The following is a 19,013-nucleotide window of genomic DNA, read 5'->3' on the forward strand; positions in this document are numbered from 1 at the left end:
TGTGTCTGTGTGTGTGTTAAGTGTGTGTATAGTTTAAGTGTGTGTCTAAGTGTGTGTGTGTTTAAATGTGTGTCTGTGTGTGTTTAAGTATGTTAAGTGTGTGCAAGTGTGTGTGTTAAGTTTGTGTGTAGTTTAAGTGTGTATTTAAATGTGTGTCTGTGTGTGTATTAAGTGTGTGTAAGTGTGTGTGTGTTTAAGTGTGTGTTTAAATGTGTGTCTGTGTGTGTATTAAGTGTGTCAAAGTGTGTGTGTGTTAAGTGTGTCTAAGTGTGTGTGTGTTTAAGTGTGTGTGTAGTTTAAGTGTGTGTGTAGTTTAAGTGTGTGTTTAAATGTGTATCTGTGTGTGTATTAAGTGTGTGTAAGTGTGTGTGTGTTTAAGTGTGTGTTTAAATGTGTGTCTGTGTGTATTAAGTGTGTCAAAGTGTGTGTGTGTTAAGTGTGTCTAAGTGTGTGTGTGTTTAAGTGTGTGTGTAGTTTAAGTGTGTGTTTAAATGTGTATCTGTGTGTGTATTAAGTGTGTGTAAGTGTGTGTGTTTAAGTGTGTGTTTAAATGTGTGTCTGTGTGTATTAAGTGTGTCAAAGTGTGTGTGTGTTAAGTGTGTCTAAGTGTGTGTGTGTTAAGTGTGTGTGTAGTTTAAGTGTGTGTCTAAGTGTGTGTGTTTAAATGTGTATCTGTGTGTTTAAGTGTGTGTCTAAGTGTGTGTGTTAAGTGTGTGCAAGTGTGTGTGTGTTTAAGTGTGTATTTAAATGTGTGTCTGTGTGTATTAAGTGTGTCAAAGTGTGTGTGTGTTAAGTGTGTCTAAGTGTGTGTGTGTTTAAGTGTGTATTTAAATGTGTGTCTGTGTGTATTAAGTGTGTCAAAGTGTGTGTGTGTTAAGTGTGTCTAAGTGTGTGTGTGTTTAAGTGTGTGTTTAAATGTGTGTTTAAATGTGTGTCTGTGTGTGTGTTTAAGTGTGTGTGTGTTTAAGTGTGTGTTTAAATATGTGTCTGTCTGTATTAAGTGTGTCTAAGTGTGTGTGTGTTAAGTGTGTATGTAGTTTAAGTGTGTGTTTAAATGTGTATCTGTGTGTGTTTAAGTGTGTTTACGTGGGTGTGTGTTAAGTGTGTCTAAGTGTGTGTGTGTTAAGTGTGTGTGTAGTTTAAGTGTGTGTTTAAATGTGTATCTGTGTGTGTTTAAGTGTGTCTAAGTGGGTGTGTGTTAAGTGTGTATGTAGTTTAAGTGTGTGTTTAAATGTGTGTCTGTGTGTGTGTTAAGTGTGTGTATAGTTTAAGTGTGTGTCTAAGTGTGTGTGTGTTTAAATGTGTGTCTGTGTGTGTTTAAGTATGTTAAGTGTGTGCAAGTGTGTGTGTTAAGTTTGTGTGTAGTTTAAGTGTGTATTTAAATGTGTGTCTGTGTGTGTATTAAGTGTGTGTAAGTGTGTGTGTGTTTAAGTGTGTGTTTAAATGTGTGTCTGTGTGTGTATTAAGTGTGTCAAAGTGTGTGTGTGTTAAGTGTGTCTAAGTGTGTGTGTGTTTAAGTGTGTGTGTAGTTTAAGTGTGTGTGTAGTTTAAGTGTGTGTTTAAATGTGTATCTGTGTGTGTATTAAGTGTGTGTAAGTGTGTGTGTGTTTAAGTGTGTGTTTAAATGTGTGTCTGTGTGTATTAAGTGTGTCAAAGTGTGTGTGTGTTAAGTGTGTCTAAGTGTGTGTGTGTTAAGTGTGTGTGTAGTTTAAGTGTGTGTCTAAGTGTGTGTGTGTTTAAATGTGTATCTGTGTGTTTAAGTGTGTGTCTAAGTGTGTGTGTTAAGTGTGTGCAAGTGTGTGTGTGTTTAAGTGTGTATTTAAATGTGTGTCTGTGTGTATTAAGTGTGTCAAAGTGTGTGTGTGTTAAGTGTGTCTAAGTGTGTGTGTGTTTAAGTGTGTATTTAAATGTGTGTCTGTGTGTATTAAGTGTGTCTAAGTGTGTGTGTGTTAAGTGTGTATGTAGTTTAAGTGTGTGTTTAAATGTGTATCTGTGTGTGTTTAAGTGTGTTTACGTGGGTGTGTGTTAAGTGTGTCTAAGTGTGTGTGTGTTAAGTGTGTGTGTAGTTTAAGTGTGTGTTTAAATGTGTATCTGTGTGTGTTTAAGTGTGTCTAAGTGGGTGTGTGTTAAGTGTGTATAGTTTAAGTGTGTGTCTAAGTGTGTGTGTGTTTAAATGTGTGTCTGTGTGTGTTTAAGTATGTTAAGTGTGTGCAAGTGTGTGTGTTAAGTTTGTGTGTAGTTTAAGTGTGTATTTAAATGTGTGTCTGTGTGTGTATTAAGTGTGTGTAAGTGTGTGTGTGTTTAAGTGTGTGTTTAAATGTGTGTCTGTGTGTGTATTAAGTGTGTCAAAGTGTGTGTGTGTTAAGTGTGTCTAAGTGTGTGTGTGTTTAAGTGTGTGTGTAGTTTAAGTGTGTGTGTAGTTTAAGTGTGTGTTTAAATGTGTATCTGTGTGTGTATTAAGTGTGTGTAAGTGTGTGTGTGTTTAAGTGTGTGTTTAAATGTGTGTCTGTGTGTATTAAGTGTGTCAAAGTGTGTGTGTGTTAAGTGTGTCTAAGTGTGTGTGTGTTTAAGTGTGTGTGTAGTTTAAGTGTGTGTTTAAATGTGTATCTGTGTGTGTATTAAGTGTGTGTAAGTGTGTGTGTTTAAGTGTGTGTTTAAATGTGTGTCTGTGTGTATTAAGTGTGTCAAAGTGTGTGTGTGTTAAGTGTGTCTAAGTGTGTGTGTGTTAAGTGTGTGTGTAGTTTAAGTGTGTGTCTAAGTGTGTGTGTTTAAATGTGTATCTGTGTGTTTAAGTGTGTGTCTAAGTGTGTGTGTTAAGTGTGTGCAAGTGTGTGTGTGTTTAAGTGTGTATTTAAATGTGTGTCTGTGTGTATTAAGTGTGTCAAAGTGTGTGTGTGTTAAGTGTGTCTAAGTGTGTGTGTGTTTAAGTGTGTATTTAAATGTGTGTCTGTGTGTATTAAGTGTGTCAAAGTGTGTGTGTGTTAAGTGTGTCTAAGTGTGTGTGTGTTTAAGTGTGTGTTTAAATGTGTGTCTGTGTGTGTGTTAAGTGTGTGTGTGTGTGTGTTTAAATGTGTGTCTGTGTGTGTTTAAGTGTGTTAAGTGTGTGCAAGTGTGTGTGTGTTAAGTGTGTGTGTAGTTTAAGTGTGTATTTAAATGTGTGTCTGTGTGTATTAAGTGTGTCTAGGTGTGTGTGTGTTAAGTGTGTGCAAGTGTGTGTGTGTTAAGTGTGTGTGCAGTTTAAGTGTGTATTTAAACGTGTGTCTGTGTGTATTAAGTGTGTCAAAGTGTGTGTGTGTTAAGTGTGTCTAAGTGTGTGTGTGTTTAAATGTGTGTCTGTGTGTGTGTTAAGTGTGTGTGTAGTTTAAGTGTGTGTCTAAGTGTGTGTGTGTTTAAATGTGTGTCTGTGTGTGTTTAAGTGTGTTAAGTGTGTGCAAGTGTGTGTGTGGCAAGTGTGTGTGTAGTTTAAGTGTGTATTTAAATGTGTGTCTGTGTGTATTAAGTGTGTTTAAGTGTGTGTGTGTTAAGTGTGTGCAAGTGTGTGTGTGTTAAGTGTGTGTGTAGTTTAAGTGTGTATTTAAATGTGTGTCTGTGTGTACTAAGTGTGTCTAAGTGTGTGTGTGTTAAGTGTGTGTGTAGTTTAAGTGTGTGTTTAAATGTGTATCTGTGTGTATTAAGTGTGTGTAAGTGTGTGTGTGTTAAGTGTGTCTAAGTGTGTGTGTTAAGTGTGTGTGTAGTTTAAGTGTGTGTTTAAATGTGTATCTGTGTGTGTTTACGTGGGTGTGTATTAAGTGTGTCTAAGTGTGTGTGTGTTAAGTGTGTGTAAGTGTGTGTGTAGTTTAAGTGTGTATTTAAATGTGTATCTGTGTGTGTTTACATGGGTGTGTATTAAGTGTGTCTAAGTGTGTGTGTGTTAAGTGTGTGTAAGTGTGTGTGTAGTTTAAGTGTGTATTTAAATGTGTATCTGTGTGTGTTTACGTGGGTGTGTATTAAGTGTGTCTAAGTGTGTGTGTGTTAAGTGTGTGTAAGTGTGTGTGTAGTTTAAGTGTGTATTTAAATGTGTATCTGTGTGTATTAAGTGTGTGTAAGTGTGTGTGTGTTAAGTGTGTGTGTATTAAGTGTGTGTGTCTGTATGTGTGAAAAGAAACTGAGAAAGGAAGGGAGAATAGAATATGAGTGTAATATTGTGAGGGAATATAGGTAGAATGGGCATTTAGATATTATACCTTTGAGAATTAAAGATTGAATACATGGTCAGTTTTCAAGTATCGCTGACCTTACCTTTTAAGAAGGTAGAGTTAAAAGTTTCAAGGTCTCTTATGAACCAGAAACAAGTTGGGAAATCCAGTTCAGTATCTCTGTTGCCAGGGACTTTGAAGATAAACACACACATTGAAATGTTCTGTGTGACATCAGTTTAATGCAGCCATAAATTTCATTAATTGATGGTGTTATTAATTGTAGGCAGATGTGTATGTGTGTGTGTTTGTCTGTGTTTGTGTGTGTGTGTTTGAGTGTGTGTGTTTAAGTGTATGAATGTTTGTGTGTTTAGGTGTGTCTAAGTGAGTGAGTGTTTGAGTGTGTGTGTTTAAGTGTATGAATGTTTGTGTGTTTAGGTGTGTCTAAGTGTGTGTGTGTTTGAGTGTGTGTGTTTAAGTGTATCAATGTTTGTGTGTTTAGGTGTGTCTAAGTGAGTGTGTGTTTGAGTGTGCGTGTTTAAGTGTATCAACGTTTGTGTGTTTAGGTGTGTCCAAGTGTGTGTGTGTTTGAGTGTGTGTGTTTAAGTGTATGAATGTTTGTGTGTTTAGGTGTGTCTAAGTGTGTGTGTGTTTGAGTGTGTGTGTTTAAGTGTATGAATGTTTGTGTGTTTAGGTGTGACTAAGTGTGTGTGTGTTTGAGTGTGTGTGTTTAAGTGTATGAATGTTTGTGTGTTTAGGTGTGTCTAAGTGTGTGTGTGTTTGAGTGTGTGTGTTTAAGTGTATCAATGTTTGTGTGTTTAGGTGTGTCTAAGTGTGTGTGTGTTTGAGTGTGCGTGTTTAAGTGTATCAACGTTTGTGTGTTTAGGTGTGTCTAAGTGTGTGTGTGTTTGAGTGTGTGTGTTTAAGTGTATGAATGTTTGTGTGTTTAGGTGTGTCTAAGTGTGTGTCTGTTTGAGTGTGTGTGTGTTTAAGTGTATGAATGTTTGTGTGTTTGGGTGTGTCTAAGTGTGTGTCTCTGTTTGAGTGTGTGTGTTTAAGTGTATGAATGTTTGTGTGTTTAGGTGTGTCTAAGTGTGTGTGTGTTTGAGTGTGTGTGTTTAAGTGTATCAATGTTTGTGTGTTTAGGTGTGTCTAAGTGTGTATGTGTTTGAGTGTGTGTGTTTAAGTGTATCAATGTTTGTGTGTTTAGGTGTGTCTAAGTGTGTGTGTGTTTGAGTGTGCGTGTTTAAGTGTATCAACGTTTGTGTGTTTAGGTGTGTCTAAGTGTGTGTGTGTTTGAGTGTGTGTGTTTAAGTGGATGAATGTTTGAGTGTTTAGTTGTGTCTAAGTGTGTGTCTCTGTTTGAGTGTGTGTGTTTAAGTGTATGAATGTTTGTGTGTTTAGGTGTGTCTAAGTGTGTGTGTGTTTGAGTGTGTGTGTTTAAGTGTATCAATGTTTGTGTGTTTAGGTGTGTCTAAGTGTGTGTGTGTTTGAGTGTGTGTGTTTAAGTGTATGAATGTTTGTGTGTTTAGGTGTGTCTAAGTGTGTGTGTGTTTGAGTGTGTGTGTTTAAGTGTATCAATGTTTGAGTGTTTAGGTGTGTCTAAGTGTGTGTGTGTTTGAGTGTGTGTGTTTAAGTGTATGAATGTTTGTGTGTTTAGGTGTGTCTAAGTGTGTGTGTGTTTGAGTGTGTGTGTTTAAGTGTATCAATGTTTGTGTGTTTAGGTGTGTCTAAGTGTGTGTGTGTTTGAGTGTGTGTGTTTAAGTGTATGAATGTTTGTGTGTTTAGGTGTGTCTAAGTGTGTGTGTGTTTGAGTGCGTGTGTTTAAGTGTATCAATGTTTGAGTGTTTAGGTGTGTCTAAGTGTGTGTGTGTTTGAGTGTGTGTGTTTAAGTGTATGAATGTTTGTGTGTTTAGGTGTGTCCAAGTGTGTGTGTGTTTGAGTGTGTGTGTGTTTAAGTGTATGAATGTTTGTGTGTTTAGGTGTGTCTAAGTGTGTGTGTGTTTGAGTGTGTGTGTGTTTAAGTGTATGAATGTTTGTGTGTTTAGGTGTGTCTAAGTGTGTGTCTGTTTGAGTGTGTCAATGTTTGTGTGTTTAGGTGTGTCTAAGTGTGTGTGTGTTTGAGTGTGTGTGTTTAAGTGTATGAATGTTTGTGTGTTTAGGTGTGTCTAAGTGTGTGTCTGTTTGAGTGTGTGTGTTTAAGTGTATCAATGTTTGTGTGTTTAGGTGTGTCTAAGTGTGTGTGTGTTTGAGTGTGTGTGTTTAAGTGTATGAATGTTTGTGTGTTTAGGTGTGTCTAAGTGTGTGTCTGTTTGAGTGTGTGTGTTTAAGTGTATCAATGTTTGTGTGTTTAGGTGTGTCTAAGTGTGTGTGTGTTTGAGTGTGTGTGTTTAAGTGTATGAATGTTTGTGTGTTTAGGTGTGTCTAAGTGTGTGTGTGTTTGAGTGTGTGTGTTTAAGTGTATGAATGTTTGTGTGTTTAGGTGTGTCTAAGTGTGTGTGTGTTTGAGTGTGTGTGTTTAAGTGTATGAATGTTTGTGTGTTTAGGTGTGTCTAAGTGTGTGTCTGTTTGAGTGTGTGTGTGTTTAAGTGTATGAATGTTTGTGTGTTTAGGTGTGTCTAAGTGTGTGTCTGTTTGAGTGTGTGTGTGTTTAAGTGTATGAATGTTTGTGTGTTTAGGTGTGTCTAAGTGTGTGTCTGTTTGAGTGTGTGTGTGTTTAAGTGTATGAATGTTTGTGTGTTTAGGTGTGTCTAAGTGTGTGTGTGTTTGAGTGTGTGTGTTTAAGTGTATGAATGTTTGTGTGTTTAGGTGTGTCTAAGTGTGTGTGTGTTTGAGTGTGTGTGTGTTTAAGTGTATGAATGTTTGTGTGTTTAGGTGTGTCTAAGTGTGTGTGTGTTTGAGTGTGTGTGTGTTTAAGTGTATGAATGTTTGTGTGTTTAGGTGTGTCTAAGTGTGTGTGTGTTTGAGTGTGTGTGTGTTTAAGTGTATGAACGTTTGTGTGTTTAGGTGTGTCTAAGTGTGTGTGTGTTTGAGTGTGTGTGTGTTTAAGTGTATGAATGTTTGTGTGTTTAGGTGTGTCTAAGTGTGTGTGTGTTTGAGTGTGTGTGTTTCAGTGTATGAACGTTTGTGTGTTTCGGTGTGTCTAAGTGAGTGTGTGTGTTTGAGTGTGTGTGTTTCAGTGTATGAATGTTTGTGTGTTTCGGTGTGTCTAAGTGAGTGTGTGTGTTTGAGTGTGTGTGTTTCAGTGTATGAACGTTTGTGTGTTTCGGTGTGTCTAAGTGAGTGTGTGTGTTTGAGTGTGTGTGTTTCAGTGTATGAATGTTTGTGTGTTTCGGTGTGTCTAAGTGAGTGTGTGTGTTTGAGTGTGTGTGTTTCAGTGTATGAATGTTTGTGTGTTTCGGTGTGTCTAAGTGAGTGTGTGTGTTTGAGTGTGTGTGTTTCAGTGTATGAATGTTTGTGTGTTTCGGTGTGTCTAAGTGAGTGTGTGTGTTTGAGTGTGTGTGTTTCAGTGTATGAATGTTTGTGTGTTTCGGTGTGTCTAAGTGAGTGTGTGTGTTTGAGTGTGTGTGTTTCAGTGTATGAATGTTTGTGTGTTTCGGTGTGTCTAAGTGTGTGTGTGTTTGAGTGTGTGTGTGTTTCAGTGTATGAACGTTTGTGTGTTTCGGTGTGTCTAAGTGAGTGTGTGTGTTTGAGTGTGTGTGTTTAAGTGTATGAATGTTTGTGTGTTTCGGTGTGTCTAAGTGAGTGTGTGTGTTTGAGTGTGTGTGTTTCAGTGTATGAATGTTTGTGTGTTTAGGTGTGTCTAAGTGTGTGTGTGTTTGAGTGTGTGTGTGTGTTTCAGTGTATGAATGTTTGTGTGTTTCGGTGTGTCTAAGTGTGTGTGTGTTTGAGTGTGTGTGTTTCAGTGTATGAATGTTTGTGTGTTTCGGTGTGTCTAAGTGAGTGTGTGTGTTTGAGTGTGTGTGTTTCAGTGTATGAATGTTTGTGTGTTTCGGTGTGTCTAAGTGAGTGTGTGTGTTTGAGTGTGTGTGTGTTTCAGTGTATGAACGTTTGTGTGTTTAGGTGTGTCTAAGTGAGTGTGTGTGTTTGAGTGTGTGTGTTTCAGTGTATGAATGTTTGTGTGTTTAAGTGTATGAATGTTTGTGTGTTTAGGTGTGTCTAAGTGTGTGTGTGTTTGAGTGTGTGTGTGTTTAAGTGTATGAATGTTTGTGTGTTTAGGTGTGTCTAAGTGTGTGTGTGTTTGAGTGTGTGTGTGTTTAAGTGTATGAATGTTTGTGTGTTTAGGTGTGTCTAAGTGTGTGTGTGTTTGAGTGTGTGTGTGTTTAAGTGTATGAATGTTTGTGTGTTTAGGTGTGTCTAAGTGTGTGTGTGTTTGAGTGTGTGTGTGTTTAAGTGTATGAATGTTTGTGTGTTTAGGTGTGTCTAAGTGTGTGTGTGTTTGAGTGTGTGTCTGTTTGAGTGTGTCAATGTTTGTGTGTTTAGGTGTGTCTAAGTGTGTGTGTGTTTGAGCGTGTGTGTGTTTAAGTGTCTGAATGTTTGTGTGTTTAGGTGTGACTAACTGTGTGTGTGTTTGAGTGTGTGTGTGTTTAAGTGTATGAATGCTTGTGTGTTTAGGTGTGTCTAAGTGTGTGTGTGTTTGAGTGTGTGTGTTTAAGTGTATGAATGTTTGTGTGTTTAGGTGTGTCTAAGTGTGTGCGTGTTTGAGTGTGTGTGTGCTTACGTGTATGAATGTTTGTGTGTTTAGGTGTGTCTAAGTGTGTGTGTGTTTGAGTGTGTCAATGTTTGTGTGTTTCGGTGTGTCTAAGTGTGTGTCTGTTTGAGTGTGTGTGTTTAAGTGTATGAATGTTTGTGTGTTTAGGTGTGTCTAAGTGAGTGTGTGTGTTTGAGTGTGTGTGTGTTTAAGTGTCTGAATGTTTGTGTGTTTAGGTGTGACTAAGTGTGTGTGTGTTTGAGTGTGTCTGTGTTTAAGTGAACACAGAACCAGAACAAAACACATGGGACGGTCTCCCTGAGCTGCACAGGACCAGGGGGTGGTGGAGCAATCCATTCCCCGATACCGCCCGTCGCCGCACGGCCAACTGCCCCCTAGTTCTGGACTCCCCTCCAAGAGGAAACATCCTTTCCACATCCACCTTGTCCAGATCGTTCAGGGTCTGATATACTTCAATCAAGTCTCCCCTCACTCGTCTAAACTCCAGTGAGAACAAGCCCCGTCTGTCCAATTTTTCCTCATAAGGCAACTCGCTCAGTCCAGGTATCAATCTCGTAAACCTCCTCTGAACCACCTCCAATGCATTTACATCCTTAAATAAGGAGACCAAAACTGCACACAGTATTCAAGATGTGGTCTCACCAATTCCCTGTATAACTGAAGCATAACCTCCCTACTTTTATTTTCAATTCCTCTCGTGATAAAGGATAGCATTCCATTCGCCTTCTTTATTACTTGCTGTACCTGCGTATTAACGTTTTGTGACTCCTGCACGAGAACACCTAGATCCCTCTGCATCTCGGAATTCTGCAGTCGTTCTCCGTTTAAGTAATACTCTGCTTTTTTATTCTTGCTGCCAAAGTGAACAACTTTGCCTTTTCCCACATTATACTCCATCTGCCAGATTTTTGCCCACTCACTCAACCTATCTGTATCGGTCTGCAACCTCCTTATGTCCTCTTCACAACATACTTTCCCACCTATCTTTGTGTCATCTGCAAATTTAGCTACCAGACCATCACTCCCCTCATCTAAGTCTTCGATATAAATTGTAAAAAGTTGAGGTCCAAGCACAGACCCCCGCGGGACTCCACTCATCACATCCTGCCAATCAGAAAAGGACCCATTTATGCATACTCTCTGTTTCCTGCCAGCCAGCCGATCTTCTATCCATACTAATTTGTTATCCCTTACACCATGAGCTCCTACTTTCTGCAATAACCTTTTATGTGGCACCTTGTCAAATGCCTTCTGGAAATCCAACTACAGTACGTCAACGGGCTCCCCTTTATCCACAGCGCATGTCACTCCCTCAAAGAACAAAGAACAAAGAACAGTACAGCACAGGAACAGGCCATTCGGCCCTCCAAACCTGCGCCGATCTTGATGCCTGCCTAAACCAAAACCTTCCGGGGACCGTATCCCTCTATTCCCATCCTATTCATGTATTTGTCAAGATGTCTCTTAAACGTCTCTATCGTACCTGCTTCCACCACCTCGCCTGGCAGCAAGTTCCAGGCACTCACCACCCTCTGTGTAAAGAACTTGCCTCGCACATCCCCTCTGAACTTTTCCCCTCTCACCTTAAACCTATGTCCCCTAGTAACTGACTCTTCCAACCTGGGAAAAAGCTTCTGACTATCCACTCTGTCCATGCCGCTTATAACTTTGTAAACCTCTATCATGTCGCCCCTCCACCTCCGTCGTTCCAGTGAAAACAATCCGAGACTATCCAACCACTCCTCATAGCCAATGCCCTCCAGACCAGGCAACATCCTGATAAACCTCCTCTGTACCCTCTGTAAAACCTCCACGTCCTTCTGGTAGTGTGGCGACCAGAATTGCACGCAATATTCTAAGTGTGGCCTAACTAAAGTTCTGTACAGCTGCAGCATGACTTGCCAATTTTTATACTCTATGCCCCGACCGATGAAGGCAAGCATGCCGTATGCCTTCTTGACTACCTTATCCACCTGCGTTGCCACTTTCAGTGACCTGTGGACCTGTACGTCCAGATCTCTCTGTCTGTCAATACTCCTAAGGGTTCTGCCATTTACTGTATACTTCCAACCTGCATTAGACCTTCCAAAATGCATTACCTCACATTTGTCCGAATTAGACTCCATCTGCCATTTCTCCGCCCAAGTCTCCAACCGATCTATATCCTGCTGTATCCTTTGACAATCCTCATCACTGTCCGTAAACTCCACCAACCTTTGTGTCCTCCGCAAACTTACTAATCAGACCAGCTACATTTTCCTCCAAATCATTTATATATACTACAAAGAGCAAAGGTCCCAGCACTGATCCCTGCAGAACACCACTAGTCACATCCCTCCATTCAGAAAAGCACCTTTCCACTGCTACCCTCTGTCTTCTATGACCGAGCCAGTTCTGTATCTATCTTGCCAGCTCCCCTCTGATCCCATGTGACTTCACCTTTTGTACCAGTCTGCCATGAGGGACCTTGTCAAAGGCTTTACTGAAGTCCATATAGATAACATCCACTGCCCTTCCTTCATCAATCATCTTTGTCACTTCCTCAAAAAACTCAATCAAATTAGTAAGACACGACCTCCCCTTTACAAAACCATGCTGTCTCTCGCTAATAAGTCCATTTGTTTCCAAATGGGAGTAAATTCTGTCCCGAAGAATCCTCTCTAATAATTTCCCTACCACTGCCGTAAAGCTCACCGGCCTATAATTTCCTGGATTATCCTTGCTACCCTTCTTCAACAAAGGAACAACATTGGCTATTCTCCAGTCCTCTGGGACCTCACCTGTAGCCAATGAGGATGCAAAGATTTCTGTCAAGGCCCCAGCAATTTCTTCCCTTGCCTCCCTCAGTATTCTGGGGTAGATCCCATCAGGCCCTGGGGACTTATCTACCTTAATGCTTTGCAAGACACCCAACACCTCCTCCTTTTTGAGAATGAGATGACTGAGACTATCTACACTCCCTTCCCTAGGCTCATCATCCACCAAGTCCTTCTCTTTGGTGAATACTGATGCAAAGTACTCATTTAGTACCTCGCCCATTTCCTCTGGCTCCACACATAGATTCCCTTCTCTGTCCTTGAGTGGGCCAACCCTTTCCCTGGTTACCCTCTTGCTCTTTATATACGTATAAAAAGCCTTGAGATTTTCCTTAATCCTGTTTGCCAATGACTTCTCACAACCCCTTTTAGCCCTCCTAACTCCTTGCTTAAGTTCCTTCCTACTGTCTTTATATTCCTCAAGGGATTCGTCTGTTCCTAGCCTTCCAGCCCTTACGAATGCTTCCTTTTTCTTTTTGACTCGGCTCACAATATCCCGCGTTATCCAAGCTTCCCGAAACTTGCCAAACTTGTCTTTCTTCCTCACAGGAACATGCTGGTCCTGGATTCTAATCAACTGACGTTTGAAAGACTCCCACATGTCAGATGTTGATTTACCCTCAAACAGCCGCCCCCAATCTAAATTCTTCAGTTCCTGCCTAATATTGTTATAATTAGCCTTCTCCCAATTTGGCACCTTCACCCGAAGACTGCTCTTATCCTTATCCACAAGTACCTTAAAACTTATTGAATTATGGTCACTGTTCCCGAAATGCTCCCCCACTGAAACTTCGACCACCTGGCCGGGCTCATTCCCCAATACCAGGTCCAGTACGGCCCCATCCCTAGTTGGACTATCTACGTATTGTTTCAAGAAGCCCTCCTGGATGCTCCTGACAAATTCTGCCCGTTCCAAGCCCCGAGCACTAAGTGAGTCCCAGTCAATATAGGGGAAGTTAAAATCACCCACCATTACAACCCTGTTACCTTTACATCTTTCCAAAATCTGTCTACATATCTGCTCCTCTACCTCCCGCTGGCTGTTGGGAGGCCTGTAGTAAACCCCCAACATCGCGACTGCACCCTTCCTATTCCTGAGCTCCACCCATATTGCCTCGCTGCATGACCCCTCCGAGGTGTCCTCCCGCAGTACAGCTGTGATATTCTCCTTAACCAGTAATGCAACTCCCCCACCCCTTTTACATCCCCCTCTATCCTGCCTGAAGCTTCTAAATCCCAGAACATTTAGCTGCCAATCCTGCCCTTCCCTCAACCAAGTCTCTGTAATAGCAACAACATCATAGATCCAAGTACTAATCCAAGCTCTAAGTTCATCTGCCTTACCTGTTATACTTCTCGCATTGAAACAAATGCACTTCAGACCACCAGTCCCGCTGTGCTCAGCAACATCTCCCTGCCTGCTCTTCCTCTTAGTCTTACAATAGAACTCCAGTAAATTGCTTAAACATGATTTCCCTTTCACAAAACCATGCTGACTATTCTCGATTCCCTTGAGTTTTTCTAAGTGCCCAGCCTTAATGATTGATTCTTAATGATCGATTCTAACACCTTCCCCAAGACAGAAGTCAAGCTAACTGGCCTGTCATTACCTGTTTTCTGCCGCCCCACCCACACCCCAACCCCACACCCCCCTGCCCTCCTTCTTGAATAGAAGGGTTATATTTGCTACTTACCTGTCTGATGGAACCTTTCCAGAATCTAGTGAATTTTGAAAAATTAACACCAAGGCATCTACTACCTCATTGTCCACCTCTTTTATGACTGTAGGATGAAGCACATCAGGACTCGGGGACTTGTCAGCCCGCAGCTCCATCAGTTTGGTCAATTTGTGTGTGTGGGTGTGCGATGGAGGGAGGGAGAGAGAGACTGAGGGATTGGAGATGGAGGGAGAGAGAGAGAGACTGAGGGATTGAGGATGGAGGGAGAGACAGTGAGGGATTGGAGAAGGAGGGAGAGACACCGAGGGATTGAGGATGGAGGGAGGGAGAGAGAGACTGAGGGATTGGAGATGGAGGGAGAGAGAGAGAGACTGAGGGATTGAGGATGGAGGGAGAGACAGTGAGGGATTGGAGAAGGAGGGAGAGAGAGAGAGACTGAAGGATTGGAGATGGAGGGAGAGAGAGAGAGACTGAGGGATTGAGGATGGAGGGAGAGACAGTGAGGGACTGGAGAAGGAGGGAGAGACACCGAGGGATTGAGGATGGAGGGAGGGTAAATTCATAAGGTTGACACTAACCGTACATTTGCTCTATTCCCCAGACATCATCCTGAGGGAGTTGATAGTCCTGCACTGGTCCAACAGAACCTGAGTAGTACGGACGCATTATTGAGCTACTTGCAGACGAATGAGCTAAACCAATGGCGTGTCCAAACTCATGTACAGCAACGGCAAAGAGATCTGTCCCCTCAGATCCTGGGGAACAAGAGCAGCAACAGTCAGCAATAGACGAGAAAGTCAACAGGAGCTTTACTCTGTATCTAACCCCCGTACTGTACCTGTCCTGGGAGTGTTTGATGGGGGACAGTGTAGAGGGAGCTTTACTCTGTATCTAACCCCCGTACTGTACCTATCCTGGGAGTGTTTGATGGGGACAGTGTACAGGGAGCTTTACTCTGTATCTAACCCCCGTACTGTACCTGTCCTGGGAGTGTTTGATGGGGGACAGTGTAGAGGGAGCTTTACTCTGTATCTAACCCCCGTACTGTACCTGTCCTGGGAGTGTTTGATGGGGGACAGTGTAGAGGGAGCTTTACTCTGTATCTAACCCCCGTACTGTACCTGTCCTGGGAGTGTTTGATGGGGACAGTGTAGAGGGAGCTTTACTCTGTATCTAACCCCCGTACTGTACCTGTCCTGGGAGTGTTTGATGGGGGACAGTGTAGAGGGAGCTTTACTCTGTATCTAACCCCCGTACTGTACCTGTCCTGGGACTGTTTGATGGGGGACAGTGTAGAGGGAGCTTTACTCTGTATCTAACCCCCGTACTGTACCTGTCCTGGGGAGTGTTTGATGGGGGACAGTGTAGAGGGAGCTTTACTCTGTATCTAACCCCCATACTGTACCTGTCCTGGGACTGTTTGATGGGGGACAGTGTAGAGGGAGCTTTACTCTGTATCTAACCCCGTACTGTACCTGTCCTGGGGAGTGTTTGATGGGGACAGTGTAGAGGGAGCTTTACTCTGTATCTAACCCCCATACTGTACCTGTCCTGGGAGTGTTTGATGGGGACAGTGTAGAGGGAGCTTTACTCTGTATCTAACCCCCATACTGTACCTGTCCTGGGAGTGTTTGATGGGGACAGTGTAGAGGGAGCTTTACTCTGTATCTAACCCCCATACTGTACCTGTCCTGGGAGTGTTTGATGGGGACAGTGTAGAGGGAGCTTTACTCTGTATCTAACCCCCATACTGTACCTGTCCTGGGAGTGTTTGATGGGGACAGTGTAGAGGGAGCTTTACTCTGTATCTAACCCCCATACTGTACCTGTCCTGGGAGTGTTTGATGGGGACAGTGTAGAGGAGCTTTACTCTGTATCTAACCCCCGTACTGTACCTGTCCTGGGAGTGTTTGATGGGGGACAGTGTAGAGGGAGCTTTACTCTGTATCTAACCCCCGTACTGTACCTGTCCTGGGAGTGTTTGATGGGGACAGTGTAGAGGGAGCTTTACTCTGTATCTAACCCCCGCGCTGTACCTGCCCTGGGAGTGTTTGACGTGGTCAGTGTAGAGGGAGCTTTACTCTGTATCTAACCCCCGCGCTGTACCTGCCCTGGGAGTGTTTGACGTGGTCAGTACACACTTTGAGTATTGTAGGTCCACGTTTCATCATCGTCGAAGTGGGTATCACCGGAGACCGGGTGATCGCCGGGGAAGAAAGCATGAGCCAGGGTGCCTCCTGCACCATCGAACGGGTACCCATCGCCATGGTGGGAGCGGCTGAACTCGATGAGAATGTCCACATCGCCCGTCGCCTTCTTGAAGTCCAACGGCGAGACCTTACTCCAGACCATGAAGGCTTGGTATAGCAGGCTATCAACCAGGTTTGGGTTCAGGGTCTGCTTCTGTGGGTACCTGATTACTCTGCGGGTGAGTGAGAGGGAGGAGACAGTGTGAAGTCAGGAGCAAGAGAGAATGCTGCTTCATTGTAGACTTGTTGGCTGAATCGAAACTTGTGGGATTAAAGGGCCTGTGGTATCACGGATATAGAACTGGCTCAGGGACAGGGAGGAGAGAGTCACTGTGAGTTGTTGTTTTGCAGACTGGAGTGAGGTTCCCCAGGGGTCACTGATCGGACCCCTGCTCTATTTTGTTTGATATATATTCATGACTTGGGTTTACAATTTCAGTTTTCGGGTGATATGAAACTCGGGAATGTGGCAAACAGTGATGAGGATGGTACCAAACTTCAGGAGGACATAGACAGAGTGATGGAATGGGCAGACAAGTGGCAGGTACAGTTTAACCCAGAGAAGTGGGTCGTGATTCATTTCAGTCGGAGGAACATGGAGAGACGATAGAAAATAAAAGGGTACAATTCTAAAGGGGGTGCAGGAGCAGAGACAACTGGGGGTATTGGTTCTCAAATTTGTTCTCAAAGCCTTGGAGAGGGTGTGGAGGAGATTAACCAGGACGGTACCAGGGATGAGTTAATTCGGAGACTGGGAGAAGCTGGGGTTGTTCTCCTTAGAGCAGAGCAGGTTAAGAGGAGATTTAATCGGGGCGTTCAAAATCAGGAAGGGTTTGGATCGAGTAAACAGGGAGAAACTGTGCCCAGTGGCGGGAGGGTCAGGAACCAGAGGGACACAGATTGAAGGCGATTGGCTAAAGAACCAGAGACGACACGAGGGAACATTTTTTGACGCAGCAGGTTGCTGTGATCTGGAACGCGCTGCCTGATAGGGCGGTGGAAGCACATTCAATAGTAACTTTCAAAAGGAGAAATCGGAAAATAGTTGAATTTAGCTCAGGCATGGGGCCTGGGCCTTTCCTGCTCTGTGTGTGTGTGTGGGTCTCAGTACCACACGGGGTGAGATCAGGTTAACTAGGCCGGAGATGCAGCCTGGGCCTTTCCTGCGCTGTGTGTGTGTGTGGGTCTCAGTAACACACGGGGTGAGATCAGGCTAAGTAGGCCGGATATGCAGCCTGGGCCTTTCCTGTTCTGTGTCACCTTACACAGATGCTCTCATGGTTACCTCCAGGTGAGGGTTGTCTTCTTCCAGACAGTTCCGGCCAGCGCATAACGCTTCCTTCGTTTTCTCATGATCTCCGAGGTCCCAATGATATCGGGCAAAGAGCAACGCGGCCTCTTCATCATCTGCAGCGTCTCCTGATCTGCAGAGTCACACACAGACCCACAGGGTGAGAGGGAATGAGAGAGAGAGAGAAAGAGGGAGAGAGAAAGAGGGAGAAAGATAGAGAGAGAAAGATAGAGAGAGAAAGATAGAGAGAGAAAGATACAGAGAGAAAGATACAGAGAGAAAGATAGAGAGACAGAGCATGTGGGACAATTAAAATGGCTCAGTGCAGTTGGTCGCATGCCCACTCTCTCTGAGCCAGAAGATTGTGGGTTCAAGTCCCTTAATCCCAGAATAAAACTCTCATGGTGTCAGTACTGAGGGAGTGCCGCACTGTCGGAGGATCAGTACTGAGGGAGTGCCACACTGTCGGAGGGTCAGTACCGAGGGAGTGCCGCACTGTCGGAGGGTCAGTACTGAGGGAGTGCCACACTGTCGGAGGGTCAGTACTGAGGGAGTGCCGCACTGTCGGAGGATCAGTACTGAGGGAGTGCCGCACTGTCGGAGGGTCAGTACCGAGGGAGTGCCGCACTGTCAGAGGGTCAGTACTGAGGGAGTGCCGCACTGTCGGAGGATAAATACTGAGGGAGTGTCACACTGTCGGAGGGTCAGTACTGAGGGAGTGCCACACTGTCGGAGGGTCAGTACTGAGGGAGTGCCTCACTGTTGGAGGGTCAGTACTGAGGGAGTGCCGCACTGTCGGAGGATCAGTACTGAGGGAGTGCCGCACTGTCGGAGGGTCAGTACTGAGGGAGTGCCGCACTGTCGGAGGATAAGTACTGAGGGAGTGTCACACTGTCGGAGGGTCAGTACTGAGGGAGTGCCTCACTGTCGGAGGGTCAGTACTGAGGGAGTGCCGCACTGTCGGAGGGTCAGTACTGAGGGAGCGCCGCACTGTCGGAGGGTCAGTACTGAGAGAGTGCCGCACTGTCGGAGGGTCAGTAGTGAGGGAGTGCCGCACTGTCAGACATTCAGTATGGAGGGAGCGCCGCACTGCTGGAGGGTCAGTACTGAGGGAGTCTCGCACAGTCGGAGGGTCAGTACTGAAGGAGCGCCGGACTGTAGGAGAGTCAGTACTGAGGGAGGGCTGCACTGTTGGAGGGTCAGTACTGAGGGAGTGCCTCACAGTTGGAGGGTCAGTCCTGAGGGAGTGCTGCACTGTCGGAGGGTCAGTACTGAGGGAGTGCCTCACTGTCGGAGGGTCAGTACTGAGGGAGGGCTGCACTGTAGGAGAGTCAGTACTGAGGGAGTGCCTCACTGTTGGAGGGTCAGCACTGAGGGAGTGCCACACTGTCGGAGGGGCAGTACTGAGGGAGTGCCTCACTGTTGGAGGGTCAGTACTGAGGGAGTGCCGCACTGTCGGAGGATCAGTACTGAGGGAGTGCCGCACTGTCGGAGGGTCAGTACTGAGGGAGTGCATCACTGTCGGAGGATAAGTACTGAGGGAGTGTCACACTGTCGGAGGGTCAGTACTGAGGGAGTGCCTCACTGTCGGAGGATCAGTACTGAGGGAGTGCCGCACTGTCGGAGGGTCAGTACTGAGGGAGCGCCGCACTGTCGGAGGGTCAGTACTGAGAGAGTGCCGCACTGTCGGAGGGTCAGTAGTGAGGGAGTGCCGCACTGTCAGACATTCAGTATGGAGGGAGCGCCGCACTGCTGGAGGGTCAGTACTGAGGGAGTCTCGCACAGTCGGAGGGTCAGTACTGAAGGAGCGCCGGACTGTAGGAGAGTCAGTACTGAGGGAGGGCTGCACTGTTGGAGGGTCAGTACTGAGGGAGTGCCTCACAGTTGGAGGGTCAGTCCTGAGGGAGTGCTGCACTGTCGGAGGGTCAGTACTGAGGGAGTGCCTCACTGTCGGAGGGTCAGTACTGAGGGAGGGCTGCACTGTAGGAGAGTCAGTACTGAGGGAGTGCCTCACTGTTGGAGGGTCAGCACTGAGGGAGTGCCACACTGTTGGAGGGGCAGTACTGAGGGAGCGCCGCACTGTCGGAGGGTC

General features: G+C 44.4%; 1 protein-coding gene across 1 annotated transcript in view; it reads right to left on the reverse strand.

Annotated features, from left to right (window-relative positions):
* The window catches only part of LOC137363920 (matrix metalloproteinase-25-like), a 62,334-nt gene that overhangs the window by 34,589 nt on the left and 8,732 nt on the right, over positions 1 to 19,013 (reverse strand). The window contains exons 3-5 of the mRNA XM_068027418.1: positions 16,916 to 17,054; positions 15,523 to 15,803; positions 13,960 to 14,136 (exon numbers count right to left, since the gene is read on the reverse strand). Of these exons, the coding sequence (XP_067883519.1) occupies positions 13,960 to 14,136; positions 15,523 to 15,803; positions 16,916 to 17,054 (597 nt within the window). The remainder of the gene's footprint in view (positions 1 to 13,959; positions 14,137 to 15,522; positions 15,804 to 16,915; positions 17,055 to 19,013) is intronic.

This window comes from Heterodontus francisci, unplaced genomic scaffold, assembly GCF_036365525.1.
Source record: "Heterodontus francisci isolate sHetFra1 unplaced genomic scaffold, sHetFra1.hap1 HAP1_SCAFFOLD_645, whole genome shotgun sequence".
In the NCBI taxonomy this organism is placed as follows: Eukaryota; Metazoa; Chordata; class Chondrichthyes; order Heterodontiformes; family Heterodontidae; genus Heterodontus; species Heterodontus francisci.